We start from the raw sequence: 16,524 nt of genomic DNA on the forward strand, positions 1-16,524 counted from the left end.
TTTGGGGGGGAAATAAAGGAATTTTTTCCCCCTTTATTTCCCCCCCCCCCAAAGATTAGGTGCGTCCTATGGGACGGAGCGTCCTATGGGACGAAAAATACGGTCCTTTTTTGGAATGTTGCTGTAGCTAAAATCATGAAATACTGTACTAAATATCATTGTGTAACATAATGAAACTAAGCCTTTTCATTTAATTTTTTTCTTCTTCAATGAAAGCTGAACAGTTGTGTTTTTCCTTCTACTTGAACACAGTTTGGTATAAATGTTTATTTTCCACACTGCCAGAATTTGGTTTACCCACAGTTGTGTGTACCACTAAACCTTGAAGAATTGCCATTCTTTCCAATTTCCTCTAGGGGGCAAAGATTAAAAACTAAGCTATTTTATTCCTATAGTCTCCAAAAGCCTGTTTTTGGAAGCAGCTAAAGAGGAACCAGTGGTAGCCTTAAAAACAGAGCAGGAGTTGTGTGGGAGCCAACAGTGTGCCATCACAGATTGAGATATTCCAGCACAAATACTTGTAGAATCTTGTTGAGGTTGTCAGTGGTTGGCTTGTCAAGATTTTCTTCATTGTCTTCCATGGTGTGCCACACTCTAGGGAAAGGAGCTGGGATCAGGTGTAGGATTGGAACCCCTGGAGGGAAGAAAACAAAGAAGATGATTCTGGAGATTACTGGACTTCTGGGCATGTACTTTACTTGGTTATATAAACATAATAGCACTGTTGTGTTGCATTCTAGTCCAGTGATATTTCTTTAGTGAGTATTAGATCAGAAATAATTACAGCGCTTACTGGTAAGAGGGTAAAGAAATTAGAAACGCAACCATATAAATAATAACTTTAAAAAAAATGATTTCCACCTTTCAAGCCCTACAGAAAATGCAATAATATCACATCATTAGTTAATGCTGAACATGTTTATGTTTATATTTTAATGTTAATGCAGGTATGTATAATGGCCTGCCTTATATCACTTCTGCCATTGCCCCAAGTTGTCATCTTTCAGACCCTGCTGCCAAAAGTATAATGTATAAAAAGCTGTCATACCTCTTCTTAAAAATGGAACATGGTCATCCTCTACTGGATGTCTTCGTAAGTCAGGCCGGAAATAGGGCCTTTCAGGAGAGTAATTGTTTAGCAAACCCAAAGCAACGAGGTTTTGTTCTGCAGGAGTTTTTTAAAAATTAAAAAAAAGTTTAAACAGTGTAGCAATATTTTGTTTAAAAAGCCAAGACCCTAAATTTGAAATGTTTTAAACATTTGACCATCCTTCCCTAACCCAAGGTCCCCAGACACTAGCTAGAAATGATGGAAGTGTAATCTAACAACAAGTGGGGCTCGAAGGATAGGGAAGACTAACTTTGATGCACAAATGAGTAATACACACCCCACACACAATTTCACACAGTACAATGACCTTGTGAATGATGCAGCCCATGTATTGTGGGGGATTAGTAGCCAAACGAAGCTACTGACATGAGTTTGACCAAACTCTGGGAAGCAGTGGAAGGCAGGAGTGCCTGGTGTGCTCTGGTCCATGGGGTCACGAAGAGTCGGACACGACTAAACAACAAACAACAAAGCAGCCAAACAAATGCATATTCTTGCAAGTTAGGATGAGAAGGCGCTAATACCACAGAGCTGTATTGTTGATAGGCAGACCACAGAAATACAAGTGGTAGAGAGGGCTCTGTGTGATGTCATTTCCCCTCCTTTTCCTGGAGAGGAAGGAACACAAAATACTTCCTGTTCCTCTTTTCCTTTGACCAGTGTTAGATGCAGATATGTCTCCACTTGCTGCAGCTCCAGGCACATTCCTGAAGCTGCTTATACTGTAAATATTTTGCCTGATAGATTTGATGCTGCCTTTGTTGTGATCCAATGCATAATTATAAAGTAAACCTTATTTTTAAACTTACTTTACCAGTTGTCGCCTGATTCTTAAGCGGGTTAAAAGGGGGAAAGCCAACTTCAAGGTTGGATTTGCTCAAAACAAGGTTTTACAGCCTAATTCCTATTAATTTTGCTGCCAAGGGGGGCGATTTTGAAACTCTGTTCAACCCAGATGTATGGGAGGAATAAATTGCAATGAATATAAGCTCTCCTACCTATTAAAACCCATCCCCACATGTACTACCTGTGGCCCTCCAGATGTTGGTGGACTCTCAACTTCCCACATCCTTGACCACTGGCCACAAGGGCTGGTGCTAAAGGGACTTGTAGGCCAATGATGCCCCATCCCTGATTTATGACTTCTCAGGTTGAAAACAAACCAGTTTGGGCTTCTCATATGAAGTACAGTCGTCCCTTGGTTTTTGAACAGCTTAGTTCTCGAACATTTTGGTTCCCGAACGCCACAAACCTGGAAGTGAGTGTTCCGGTTTGCAAACTATTTTTGGAAGCCGAACATCCGACGTGGCTTCCGATTGGCTGCAGGAGCTTCCTATAGCCAATCAGAAGCCATGCTTTGGTTTCTGAACGTTTTGGAAGTTGAATGGACTTCTGGAACAGATTCCATTCAACTTCCAAGGTACAACTGTACTGCTAAATGCTGGCCAACTAGCATCCCATGCTAGCAAACTCACTATTTGGGTAATATCAGCTAATATTTTTATCTTACAGAGTTGGGTCTGGAAGCTTGAAAAAGAAAGGAAGAACTTGGCTATTGTCTCAGATGTTTATGAAATATGAACTCTGCTGTGAATCAGCTGTAGGCGGTTGTTTATTGTTTCAGCTGCTTTGTTTTTTTTAATGAATTAATTCATTGATATTAAATGATTTGATCCTGTGAGGCTTATGAATATTTTAATAAAGAACATGTGAGATGGGTTACAATATGATATGTGAGTACAATAGCCAGAAATTATTCTTCTCATTAAGATTCCACCCCAAGGCAAAAACAATTGCCATATGCAGAGCTGTAAACTTTGGAGAGTAATTTACAGCCAGAATTTAACTCCTACACACACGAAGCTAGAAGAGCTTAGCGTTCCTGTTATGGCAACCATTGTTTTTTAAGTCATTATGTTTTGCATAATCTGATCTTACCGATCGCTTCAAGTCTCCCCAGCCACCGGGCTGTGTTCAGAAAGTAAAGGGGGAATGTTGGGTTCCGAGCACCGATTAAATCCAGTAGCACAAAAAGATCCTATGAGAAATCAATAAAGAAATAGGCCTTTTAAGTGTCACTCACAGAACCCTATAAATGTGTTGTACTGACTGGCCCAAATCAGGGAGTGTTGACAGACCCAGGGCTTAGCCACACGTATCTCCCCTGTTTTCGAGACCCAACCCACACTTTAAAGCTTTTTTTTTTTTTTTTTTTTTTGCTGCAGAGTTTTCCCCACAAAAAAACCCCCACTCTTTAGAGCAGAATTGGAGCAAACTGCAATCTTTGGAAAACCCAAATTGCCATTTGTTGCACTTAGAGCTGGATTTCGTGGGGAAGTTCTGGGGCCCATGCCTGGAAAAAGCGAGGCAAATAGTAATTGAGGATAAGCCCCCAGACACATTTTGTGACACAGCCATTCACATGGTTGAACATTCACTATGGACAGTGGCTCATACACAGCCCAATGGCTACATACTGCTATTTGAAACATGGAAATGATTTCTTCCACAATTCCAGTGAGAGAGTAAGTTACATGCCAAATTGCCTCCCTTTTAAAAATCAACAAGACTTTGGAGTGCTTAATTTTGGCTGGATTATGCCCAAAATGTCATGCAAAAAAAAAGAAAGAAAATAAAATGCTCTGCATCCCATAGCTATACCCATCAAAAGATTGTAAAGCACTTTTCTGCCTCCATATACCCCATATCCTTCACCAAGTAGAGGCTTTTTCTGGTCCTGCTTCAAAACATTTCAGACAGTTGCACCAATGAGAAATATATATAACAATATTTCTCAGATTTGTTGTCTAGATCAGTTATTCTAGTGCATGCACCTCACCCCACTTCCTTCTCCCTCCATAAAGTTCTCACTTACAATGCCCTGAATCTGAGTTGTATGTGCGGCGCCGGGAGGGTGTGGAGTCGATGCCATTTTTTGGGCCAAGTGCCGAGAGCCATATAGAGAATCTGAAGGGGACCATCGGACGAAAGCTTCTTCGCCGTCAAAGAAAATGAGCTGCAGGGAGAGATCTGACTTGCCATTTGTGACGGCTTTCTGTGGGATGAGGGACGGAGGACAAAATGCAAGGTCAGTTGCCACGCTGTGATTCATGGTTAATGCAGAAACAAATGCAGAAAAGAAGCAAATACCTTCAGACAATGAAGCTGCGTGTCCAGGGAACGTGCCAATTCTAGCATCATAGCACAGGGCACCGCTGAGTCGGTGGCTCCGACAAACACTTTGCCGTCCAACTGTGGGGGGAAGTATTTTGAATCGTAATGGCAAGCAAGTACCAAGTGGCGCTTGGCAAGGGGATTGAGGGTGCTGATGATGTTTGAAAAGGTGCGGTATCCATAAGGTGTATGGCTCTGAAACGTGTCTTCTTCAACTACCCAGCCAGCCTGTAGTCCTTGAAGACGATGCTTGATATGCTGAAATGTATACGGCCACAAGTCAAAGGAGGCAAACATTTATTATTTTCAAGCAAAGTTGTATTAAAAAAAACTGCCTAGAAAGGTGTGTCATCTACTGAAATTCAACACTGAAAGGTTAAAGGTAAAGGAGCCCTGGATGGTTAAGTCCAGTCAAAGGCGACTATGGGGTTGTGGCGCTCATCTTGCTTTGAGGCCGAGGGAGCCGGCATTTGTCCACAGACAGCTTTCTGGGTCATGTGGCCAGCAGGACCACTTCTGATGCAACAGAACACTGTGACGGAAGCCAGAGCGCACGGAAACGCTGTTTACCTTCCCGCCACAGTGGTACCTATGTATCTACTTGCACTGGTGTACTTTCAACTGCTAGGTTGGCAGAAGCTGGGACAGAGCAACGGGAGTTCACTCCGTCGCAGGGATTTGAACCGCTGACCTTCCAATCAGCAAGCCCAAGAGACTAAATGGTTTAAACCACAGCGCCACCCGCATTGTTAGCCGTATGCAGAGCAGAACCGTGGAAATCAAGGGGCTTTAGTCTAGAAGGCCAGATTCAACTAAGCTGGAGTTCCCAAATCTGCTCTGGAGGATCAAGAGAGCATCTAGAACACAGTGGGAGGGGAGGGGGATCCTCTTGCCCAGCAAGCAGAAATCGGAAGAGCACAATGTTAAATTTGTCCCATGGATGCCAATGTGTCTACTCTGACCGTACCACCCTACCCATTATTGGGAGTAGAGGTGGTAAGTTGTTCTAAATTGTTTTTAACATTTTGTTTTGATTATTGTAACTCACCCTGGGACCTGGGGGTAATGAACTGGAATTGAATTGAATTGTAATAGTTTGGGCCAGTTAAAGTCCAGAAGATTAAAGGTTGTTCAGTGGAGGCAGCCAGAGATAAACCTGGGTATCCACTTGGTGTCAGCGGTGAAGTTAAGATGACAGAGCAGTTGGTTTGCTTGCCTCCCTTTCCTCTCCTAATGCTTGCTAAAGCCTGTGCTGTCACAGAAGGCAACCAGGTTTGGGATCCTAGCTGCTGTCAGTTAATGACATTTAATTGCCCCTCATTGATGTTTCCTTAGCAACGTGTCTCATCTGCTTTAGAAATGGTCCCTGCGGCACATTTCATGTTATTGGAATAAAGGTTTAACAGGGCATCTTATATAACACTTCAATACGTATGCGTAAGAATCATGCTGTACAAATGAAGAGAGATGTGACTAAAGGATAGCTCTTGATTCACTTCCATGAAATCAAGCCAATGAACAGGAAATCCTGGATTCAGTGCTTATGATAAGCAATATGAGAAGCAATAATTAAATAAGATGGACCAGCAGTAATGGAAACATGATGCTCAGTGGATCCCTCTGTGCATTATGAGGAAGGAAGCCCCAATAAATTACATTTAAGCCCAAGGTCCGGAGAAGCTGATGCACTGCCATCTGTAAAACTAAGCGGGTGAAGACCTCAACAGTTTTGGGGTGGGAAGTCAATAACCTTAGAGATTACTGAAGGAACAACAGAATACTAATGAAACAAGAAAGCAGGAAAATGCACACAAGAGTTCAGGACAATGGTTCACCTGTCCTGTGGTGGAGACTAATATCACACACACACACACACAGAGAGAGAGAGAGAGAGAGAGAATGAGAATGAATATTGTCCACTCCAAGCAGATAGTGCTAACCTGCTATTTGACATTGGAAATCTATACCTAAAGGAGACATTCTGGTAAACCCAATTTCCATTCAATTGCATAATTTAATATTCTTTCTAGGAAGTTTTTACTTTGATATTGCTCTTCTCCCCTAGCAATACAGATTCTTGTCTGTACATGCCCGATGACTGCTGTGCCAGAGATGTCACTGTTTTCTCTTTGTTTGGGCTCTCTGCCAGTAAATCTCCAAGGAAACTACAGCACTAAATGCAATAGATACTCTTTGAAACTGGCTACCCACCTCCCCCTCATCAACTGCAGATCATTAAACTCACCTGTCTTCAGGTTGCAACTGCAACAAGATGGCTCACAGCTGTTTGAGGGCCTTTCCAAGGGATAAATGCTCAGCTGTTACACATTCTGTGTTCACTTTGTGCAACTTCCCTCAAAGTTCTACTTCCACTGAAAATATTTTTGATATTTCCAATATGCAGCGTAGCTATTTTATTTCATTTTTTTTGCAACTGAGGAATACAATTCTTCCTCCAGCAAGCAAAGCTATGCCATCTGGTCCATTATATGAGAATGTGATATTATATTACTGGTGCTAGATCAGATATATTTATTATTATAACTATTATTTATTATATTTATATACCACCCTTCATCAAAAGATCTCAGGGCGGTTCACAAGATAAAAGCCCAAATAAGTAATGAAAACAAAAACAACAAAGCAATACAATAGTTGGAAGTGGCTTCTTGCTATGGTCAGGTAAAAAACCCCAGTCGCGAACGACTCTGGGGTTGCGGTGCTCATCTCGCTTTACTGGCTGAGGGAGCCGACGTTTGTCCACAGACAGTTTTCCTGGGTCATGTGGCCAGCATGACTGAGCCGCTTCTGGCGAAACCAGAGCAGTGCACGGAAACGCCGTTTACCTTCCCGCCAGAGCTATTTATCTATTTATCTACTTGCACTTTGATGTGCTTTCGAACTGCTAGGTTGGCAATGAGCTGAGACCGAACAATGGGAGCTCACCCCGTCGTGGGGATTCGATCTGCCGACCTTCCGACTGGCAAGCCCTAGGCTCAGTGTTTTAGACCTCAGTGCCACCCGCGTCCCTTCTTGCTATGGAGGCTATGTTCTATTTCTACTGCCAGAGGCAGTATGCCTCTGCATCCCAGTTGCTAGAAATCACAAGTGGGGAGTGTGCTGTTGCCCTCTTGTGAGCTTCCCACGGACATCTGGTTGGCCACTGTGAGAACAGGATGTTGGGCAGCTGGGCTATTGGCCTGTATCTGCAAGGCTCTTGTGTTCTACAGAGTTGGGAGGGCCAAGCCACTGCTGTGTATGCAGAGATTCTTATGGCAAAATGTGACCTATAATCTATCAGGTTGTTATAATAGACCATCGTGTGAGTAATTTACCGAGAACCAGTGCGAACCAGCGTACTTAGAACTGGTGGACAGTTAGAGGTATCCTGGAAACAGAAAGGGAAGGATTATTGCAGACATCAGTGTGAACTGCACGTTCAGCTTGTCAGACTCACCTGACGCACAGCATAACTGCCGGGTGATCCTGGATATCGCTCAATCAGTATCGGGTGCAAATCATTTTGCCACATTCGGTTGATATCTGTGTGAGCAGCAACTTGTTGGATGCTAGTTGCATTTAAAATGGTTGGACGGTGGGAGTACTGAGGAAGGAATTGGAGGCGAGATTATTTTAACATAAGAAATAATCATAATGAACGACTGGATGAATTTTGCTATAGTGTTTTGTATATGACAGTAGTGTAGGAAGTATTATTTAAAATGACCCATTAGCAGTTTTCTGTTAAAATAATCACCCAAAGTGTCAAACAATGGAAGTATGTATACACATGCGTCCCACCCCCCCAAAAAGAGAAAAACATAGAAACATATCAGCATAATAGTTGCTGCATATAACTGGTGGGATCCAGACTTTGCTCCGATCAATAGAGAGGAGGGTTGGGGACCCTTTAGAACAGGTATCCCTCAAGGGCCAATAGCAGAGGCCCAAATCCTGAAATGTTCTGTGATTGGACATCATGTATCGAATCAGAACACAGGAGCTCAGAATTCTTAGTCCAGACTCAAGCTCAGGCAAACACAGACCACTGAAAACATAACAACAGTAATAGATAAAAAACACTTATTGAAGATTGCTGACCCATCTGTTTTGGGGCTTGGTTCTTTTCAGGTCACCGATACAACAATCTTAAAGAATAAACTCTCATAATAAAGATCTTATTGGTTATCTGTTACTTGCACAGACATCCATTTCAGGTTTTTCCATGCCACTGTGCCAGCAGTCATAACTAGCAGCCTGGGGCTGACTTCAAGAAGCTGGAGTATGTGTAGTAACTTCCTAATTCATCTGAAAGCAAAGTGGAACCTCAACATTAAGGGAAAGTCATGGGATAGAAAGGGTGGTGGGACTTCATAGCATATGGGGACTATCAAGAAGGGTGGTAAAAAATAAAAGAAAGGCAAGGCTATGCAGGTGAGCATAGCTGAGGTAAATAAGCACACACATATGTACATTTGTGTTTTGAAAGTATACACATCATTGTGTATACTGATAAAAGTGGGATGTATATATGAGGTGTACAGTGGTGCCTCGCAAGACGAAATTAATTGGTTCCGCAAGTTTTTTCTTCTTGCGAGTTTTTCGTCTTGCGAAGCACGGTTTCCCATAGGAATGCACTGAAAATCAATTAATGCGTTCCTAGGGAAACCGCTTGCCAGGCTGGCGGTGCGGAGAAGGGCTTTTCTCCCCACCGCAAGCCTTCAGGACAGGTACGGGAACAGAGGGGAAGGCGCGCAGCGCTTTCCCTCTGTTCCCGGGGCTTGCGTGGGAGGAGGGTTTTTCCTCCCCACCGCCAACATTCAGAACAGCATTCTGAATGTTGGCGGTGGGAAGGAAAACCCTCCTCCCACCCCAAGTCTTCAGGAAAGCCATCCGAAGCTGGGCGGTGGGAGAAGGTGTCCCCGCCCCCCCCCCCGCCCGGCATCGGAGCTTCGTTCCGATGCCGGGCGGGGGGAGGAGGCGTTCCTCCCCCCCCCGCCCGGCATCGGAGCTTCGTTCCGATGCCGGGCGGGGGGAGGAGGCGTTCAACCCCCCCGCCCGGCATCGGAGCTTCGTTCCGATGCCGGGCGGCGGGAGGAGGCGTCCCCCCCCCCGCCCGGCATCGGAGCTTCGTTCCGATGCCGGGCGGGGGGAGGAGGCGTTCAACCCCCCCGCCCGGCATCGGAGCTTCGTTCCGATGCCGGGCGGGGGGAGGAGGCGTTCCTCCCCCCCCGCCCGGCATCGGAGCTTCGTTCCGATGCCGGGCGGGGGGAGGAGGCGTTCCTCCCCCCCCGCCCGGCATCGGAGCTTCGTTCCGATGCCGGGTGGGGGGAGGAGGCGTTCCCCCCCTGCCCGGCATCGGAGCTTCGTTCCGATGCCGGGCGGGGGGAGGAGGTCCGAGGACAGTGGGGAAGACGCGCTGCGCTTCCCCGCTGTCCCGGAGATTTCCCTATGGGCTGTCGTCTTGCGAAGCAAGTCCATAGGGAAATTCGTTTTGCGAAGCGCCTCCAAAACGGAAAACCCTTTCGTCTAGCGGGTTTTCCGTCTTGCGAGGCGTTCGTCTTGCGGGGCACCACTGTATTCCTGTAATTACCATGTCCTTGCTCCTGCCTGTTACAAAGGTCAGCCTTCTAGGTATTGCAGCCATCTGGGGATATCTGGTGGGTGTATGTTTTTGAAGTTATGTATAAATGCCTCATGTTCAGATTAGTATAATGACTAAGTAGGCTTCGAATGCCACGTGTGCCAAATTTAGGGTCTGCCTCATGTGGAAGTAAATATACACATCCTCAAGAGGTGCAAGATTCCAGGGGTGCAGGTGCTTCTCCGGAGTATGTGTTTACAGTACTTGGGAAATGAGACATAGCGGAGACTGTGGTGTCTTTATGATATATGGTTTATTTACACATATCTACAACCTGAGCCTAAGATGGAGAGGTTCAAAGCATTACACTTCAAGAGGGTCCTCCCGCTCCCCTTGCTGCAACCTCCAGTTAAAACTGACAGCCCATATTGTGCTCTGACCCCTCCTCTCCAGCTTGCTATGTTTAACAGACTGAGACCTTTCCCCCTCAATCACACCACAGCCAAGTGAAATCATAAAACTTCCTCCTAACAAAAACTCTGTCATTGTCTTCTGACTAAGGATCTCAGAGCTCAGGGAGGGGCTCCACCCATTTGTTGGCTGGCACAGAGTCTTTGCTTTGCTGATAGCTTTCTTAATAGCTCTGCATCTTCCCTTTTGTCCTCTTTTAATGGTCCATCTTCCTGTCTGACCTGTATTTTAACATGATAAATCTAGCATCTGGTAGCCCATTTTAAGACTCCAAGCATAGATTAAATTCTAACACTTACTAAACACTTACTAAATCCAGAAATTATGGGTACCTTGCACCCACAAACTCTGGAACCCAAACTCAAAACAGTATAATATAATTTGAGAAGTATGAAAATATGCAAATAGTTTGGGAGGGAAGTCTCGAAGCTAAAGAGAGAGGGTCTTTGCGAATTTTAATTTTCTTCTTTTCTTAATTTTTAGCATGCTCAGTTTACAGTGGTACCTCGCAAGACGAATGCCTCGCAAGACGAAAAACGAGCAAGACGAAAGAGTTTTTCGTTTTTTGAGTTGCTTCGCAAGACGAATTTCCCTATAGGCTTGCTTCGCAAGACAAAAAATGAAAAAAACGAAAACGTCTTGCAAGTTTGTTTCCTTTTTCTTAAAACCGTTAATACCCAGGGTGACTTGGAGGAGCAACTCATAGCACGCGGTGTGGTAGCCTTTTTTGAGGTTTTTGAAGACTTTGGTGATTTTGAAGACTTTGGGAAACCGTGCTTCGCAAGACGAAAAAAATCGCAAGACGAAAAAACTCGCAGAATGAATTAATTTCGTCTTGCGAGGCACCACTGTACTGTGATTCTTAAATTATAGCTTTCTTGAAGTATGAATAGTGGAAAGCATTATGCATCTTAGCCAACAGGGCTCTTTGAACCACAGTGAGATTAGAATGATGTTAGCGGGGAGAAATGAGCACGCTTAGCATGAAAATCAATAAAAGACACATACGGCAGCAATCTTCCTGGCAGGACCAAACAAACATTTACTGTAGCCAGTGACTGCCATTATAAGACAAAATACAGTAATGCTGTAATCATGCTAATGCAGAAGAATACGTTTTCTTTGGAAGCACAAGAAATAAATGGAGAAATGGAATTGCTAGGTCTGATCACTGATTAAAGGCATTATAGTTTTGAAAAGTTGTAAGATGTCTCCCCTCCCTATAATTTCATGTTGTAAGCTGAGCTGGGTCTCCTTTTGAGTAGAAAGGCAGGGGGGTGTATATGTACATCTTCTCCCCCCCCCCAAAAAATTAAGGAAATAAATGATTCACATTGTGATATGCATGACTTTCTTTATGGGTTTATTTAAAAAACAAATAAAAAGGAGCATTAATAGAAAACATAACGCACTTCCAGACGACTACAATTTTGGAGCGGGAATCAATCACATACAGTTATAATTGCTTGGGATGTTTTCTGCAATAAATGCAGTACCCCCAAATATCAGACTTTTTGTGATAAGGAAAGCGATGGGAAGACACACTGGAAAGTGTTCAACATTGTCCAGCCTCCTCACAAACAAATTAGGATGAGTGCTCAATATACTGGTAATCTGGAAGCTCCCAAAGAACCAGGCTGTGATATATAGCCTGGGTTCTCTCTGACCACCAGTGCAAGGGCTGTTGTGTGAAAATACTGGTTGTGCTTCCAGTGCAACAGCTGTGCAAATGGAAGTGTATTATGAGGCAGGAAATATAGGAGTTACAGCAATCTGTGGTACGACGTGTTTCAAATGTGCTTCAAAGATACAGTGTGTACGCAGCTGCAGAAAGGGAAAAGGAGGTAGCACTAGATTTTGAGCTGACACATGGGTGAGCAGCAGTAAGTTAAAACAACGGCAGCAACTGAAATGCCATGTTTACTTGCCCTTAAGTGGATAAATTCTGCCGTTATTTTTCTGCCTACTTTGGCATAAATCCTGGACTGCATCTGTGGCCCCATTGTATGTGCTTTAACATCATATGCACACAGACAGAGCCATTATTTTATAAGACACTTTGATGTCAGGAAATCATATGCTCTCTTAAAATGGATGATCAGAAGCAGCAGAAAACTAGACAGCGCTTAATGTTGGCCACAATTATCACAGACTTCATAACAAAGATATTACAAAAGTACAGCATTAGGAACTCTCTTGTGAACGGGGGGGGGGGGGGATCCATATTTAGGCTTGGCATATGGTCTTGTAATAAGGAACTTACAGATGCTACCTTGCTTGCCGTGGTCTGAAATCTGGGATGGGGAAGCTATGGTCCTCCAGACTACAATTTTCCTTGGTTATGCTAGATGGAGCTGATGTAGGTTGGGGTCCAACAGTATCTGGGGAACCACAGGTTCCCTATCACTGCCCTAGATTACATCAAACCTGTGACAAAAGCAGCAGGGGAAGGAGTAAATAATTGCTTGTCCTTAAAAACATAAGGCTTAAAGACGCATCAGGGCTTTCTGTGACACACTAGTATTAAGCGTATAGTCTACTGTGGTTAAAAATAACCCCCATTTCCCCATTGCCTTCAAAAGGAATTGAATTGAACCCAGGAGGCCTGGTATCTCAGGGTCTAAGGGACTAATTTGCATTTACTTTATGCCAGCATAAGAGTGCTAACCAGGCAGTAAACATGTAGCATTATTGAATGTAATGCAATGCATTATTAATACGGTAGGATAGCACATAAGTGTCCAAAGTTAGCATTTATAGGCAAGCTTGCATGAAGTTTCAAAACATGCTTCCTGAACTTCTTTGGCCACACAGAAACCCTCCCCAAAACACAATGCAGTGCATGTTGATTGTTCAGCTTTGCACTTGCATCAGTGGCTGAGCCAAACCTTCTACAACCACAACCACACTTAACAGCAGCACACTATCTTATGAGAGCCTTGTCCAGTTTGGTTCAGAATGGCTATCATAGGGGAAAAGAAGTGTGCATTGTTTAATAAGGTTAAACTCTGATGTGCCTTGGAGTAGCAGGACACACCTGACACCCCACTGCCCTCTCATTTTTTTATTGTAGGGTTTGTTTTGTTTTGTTGGTAGGGGAGGGCTGCCTGTCTTTTGGAGGGGGTCTCCTGCTTTCTTCGGTCTGTTTGTTTTGGGGTGAGTAGGTGCTGATTTGCAGAGAGGGGTTCTGAACATGCCCAGTTTTTTATTCAGTGAAATGGGTATTTTGTGGTGCCCCTAACCATTTCTTTAGATTTGAAAATGTTCCTCTGGGGCCCAGAAAGTTGGAGGCCCCTGCTATACCCACTTACTTTGGAGAAAGCTTACTTAAACTCAGTAGGAGAAAACTTAATTAAACTCAGTATATACAATTGTCCATTACGTGTCTGTCTCCATCAACAAGCACCTTGATATATATAAAATGGTAACCAGATCCATATATGGTTATAACCATATAACCTAAGTATATAGCTCTAATCTAGTTACAAAGTTAGCCACCATTTTAGTTTCTGAGCAGATTTGGAGAAGCTTAATTTGAGATTCCTGGGGTACCAGCATATACCAAGTGTGTGCTCTAAGGTTACCTCAAAATACAGTGCACCATTCTGGTTTAGGATTAAGTCCAGTTGAACTCATTGGGACTTCTGAGTGTATGCAGAATTTGACTGTTGTACATGCACTGAAGGTTGTATTGTAGGGGGCATTGTAGTTTGTCCTTTTACTTAGTGCATTTGTACCCTGCTTTTCTTCCATCATGGAACTCCACACACACACACACACACACACACACACACACACACACAAGCCTGCCATCCAGGCACCAATCAGACCCAGAACTGCTTTTGAAAGGCTGGCACATCATCTGCCTTCAGACCATGCTCTCTTTTGATTCACTGTGATTCACTCTCAGCCTGTATCTAGAGTGCATTTGCTTTTCTTTCCCTCCTGGTTTTTTGGGGTGCTCTGCATTGTGTCAAGATGATTGGGCTGAGTGGGTGGCATTTACTTGTACACCACCCTGCCAGATCGCCTATTTTTAACATACACAATCGCCCTACTAGATCATCTGCCTTAAGGCCCTTCTGAGAAATCCACATATAGAAACATACACAATTATATAATAAGTGGAAATATAAAAGACATAATAGCTGCTGGAACACCACAGAGAGTTCATTCCTCCCACACACCCATATTATCATCTTAAAGGCGCACCTTGGCACCAGTGATTTGCCAGTAAGGATGGAGAAATCTGATGCCTGATAAACTATTTTAAATCCTGCAAAGCCGTGGTGACTGAGAGGCCTGTGACCTTTGCCCACACCAAATCCCTTCATCCCTGTCATTCCCTCCCTCCACATGCTACACGTAACCCTCCACACAGACGCAAAATTACCAAAAGCCACCAGAGAGAGGGCGAGAGAGACCCCCGACATACCTTTTCCTGAGTCCAGTCCACTCGTCCACTCACTCGCTGAGGGAAAGAGGCCAGGGCCAGGGAGAGTGTCCAGGCCAGGCATAAGGATGCTGCAACCTGGCTGCCTCTACCTCCCCCAGCCATGCCTCTTCAGAAGCGGCTTCTCCTGTTGATGTGGCAACACCCGAGGCTGCCAGTTCTCTCTCGCTGAGGAGGATCTCTCTGCGCAGACAAGAAGCAGCTTCGAAGTACTCGGCTGGAGGAGGAGGGAAAGGGGGCAGAGCTGGGAGAGCAGGGCAGCCTTTCAGCTGGGAGAGCAGGCATGAGATGTGTGCGGCTGCATGTGATTCACCCGGCAGCCTCTACCTTTGCATCTGCTCTCATTAATTAGGCACCTTTTCTGCTTCTTAACATGCTTCCTGCCTGCCTGCCCTACAGAAAATGGAGAGGGATGTTTATTCACACATCCAATCAATCCAGCTTCGCCTATCATTTCCTCAGGGAAGTGAATTCTGTCCCTGGCACCACGTCAGCAGCATCAGGAGGAGGACATATGACTAATTCCTCAGACTTGGGCAGCAGCCACAGCAGGATGGTCTCTCCCCTCCCTCATTTCCTCTCCTCTTCCCCCAGAGATACAGGGAGTGTAGCAGTGCTATGATACGGAGGAGGGTGGGTTATTTTTTTTACAACTAAATACATAACGAGGTGCACTTTGTGATCCCCCCCCCCAAAAAACCCCAAGATCCCCATGAAATAGTATGGAATCAAACCACATTGTCTATTTCTGTTGAGAGTGTGTCATTTCAGTGCGTTCAGCCCCAAGCGCCAGCATAAATTCACAGGGTTTTTGTTTTTTTTAAGCCACTTATTTTAATCTCCCACAGAAAGCTTAAGAGCCTAACTATTAGGTCCTTTCAAAATAAATTGCACTATTGTTGTTAATCTTCTGTATGAGCCTTGTTAATACATCAGTCTAAGGCTGCAATTCTGTGCATCCTTATCTGGGAGTAGGCCCCACTGAATATACTGTATGCATTGTGGGGTGCCTGGACTCTCCTTCTAATTCCTGGGTGCCAGACACTGGATTTAGCATGTTAACATACAAGTCAGGAGCCAGCCTGGTAATGGCCTGTTAAATATGATGGGGGGACAAAAGGAGTAGTTCGAGGGGGCAAATGGGAGGGGCCCCTCCCTCAGCTCAGAATTAGTTAGAAAGACAAGAGCCTCTGAAGTAGTTTTAGAGTTGGAAGAAGAGCAGATGTTTTAGGATTGCAGTTGACGATGATGTGGGCTGGAGGGAAAATAGTTGCAGTCTGTTAAAACACAGCAAGCTGAGCAGACGGCCACGGATGATTCCTGCTGGCACCCAAGATTGTGGCCATGGGGGAAGCAAGAACCTCTTGGAATGTTAATGCTATGAACCCTTTAATGGCAGGCTCAGGTTGTATACATGTGTAAATAAACAATGTATCATAAAGACACCACAGTCTCCACTGTGCCGCATTTTCAAAAGGAAACATGAACCCAGGGTAAGTTCCTGGAATCCCTGGAATCTCACACCAATTGGGGTGGCATATAAGCAAGTAAGCATACATAGGATTGCATTGTAAGTCTTTGCAAAAAGATGGGTTTGCATTTGGGTCTCTGGTATTCCTTAAACACCATCTCCAACTCTTTGAAAGATTCCATCAACAGTGTCTCCGAAATTTTTCCCACATCACTTGGGAAGACAGGCGAACTAATATCAGTATACTGGAAGAAGCAAAG

The 16,524-nt window shown here is 44.4% G+C and overlaps 1 protein-coding gene across 1 annotated transcript in view; it reads right to left on the bottom strand.

The window, feature by feature from the left end:
- The window catches only part of QPCT (glutaminyl-peptide cyclotransferase), a 17,059-nt gene extending 1,799 nt beyond the window's left edge, over positions 1 to 15,260 (bottom strand). The window contains exons 1-7 of the mRNA XM_080997788.1: positions 14,776 to 15,260; positions 7,743 to 7,889; positions 4,262 to 4,543; positions 3,987 to 4,166; positions 3,050 to 3,149; positions 1,049 to 1,165; positions 102 to 634 (exon numbers count right to left, since the gene is read on the bottom strand). Of these exons, the coding sequence (XP_080853914.1) occupies positions 489 to 634; positions 1,049 to 1,165; positions 3,050 to 3,149; positions 3,987 to 4,166; positions 4,262 to 4,543; positions 7,743 to 7,889; positions 14,776 to 14,898 (1,095 nt within the window). The 5' untranslated portion in view covers positions 14,899 to 15,260 and the 3' untranslated portion in view covers positions 102 to 488. The remainder of the gene's footprint in view (positions 1 to 101; positions 635 to 1,048; positions 1,166 to 3,049; positions 3,150 to 3,986; positions 4,167 to 4,261; positions 4,544 to 7,742; positions 7,890 to 14,775) is intronic.
- Between the last annotated feature and the right edge of the window lie 1,264 nt (positions 15,261 to 16,524).

Source organism: Podarcis pityusensis (assembly GCF_964106645.2).
Source record: "Podarcis pityusensis genome assembly, chromosome: 3".
NCBI lineage: Eukaryota > Metazoa > Chordata > Lepidosauria > Squamata > Lacertidae > Podarcis > Podarcis pityusensis.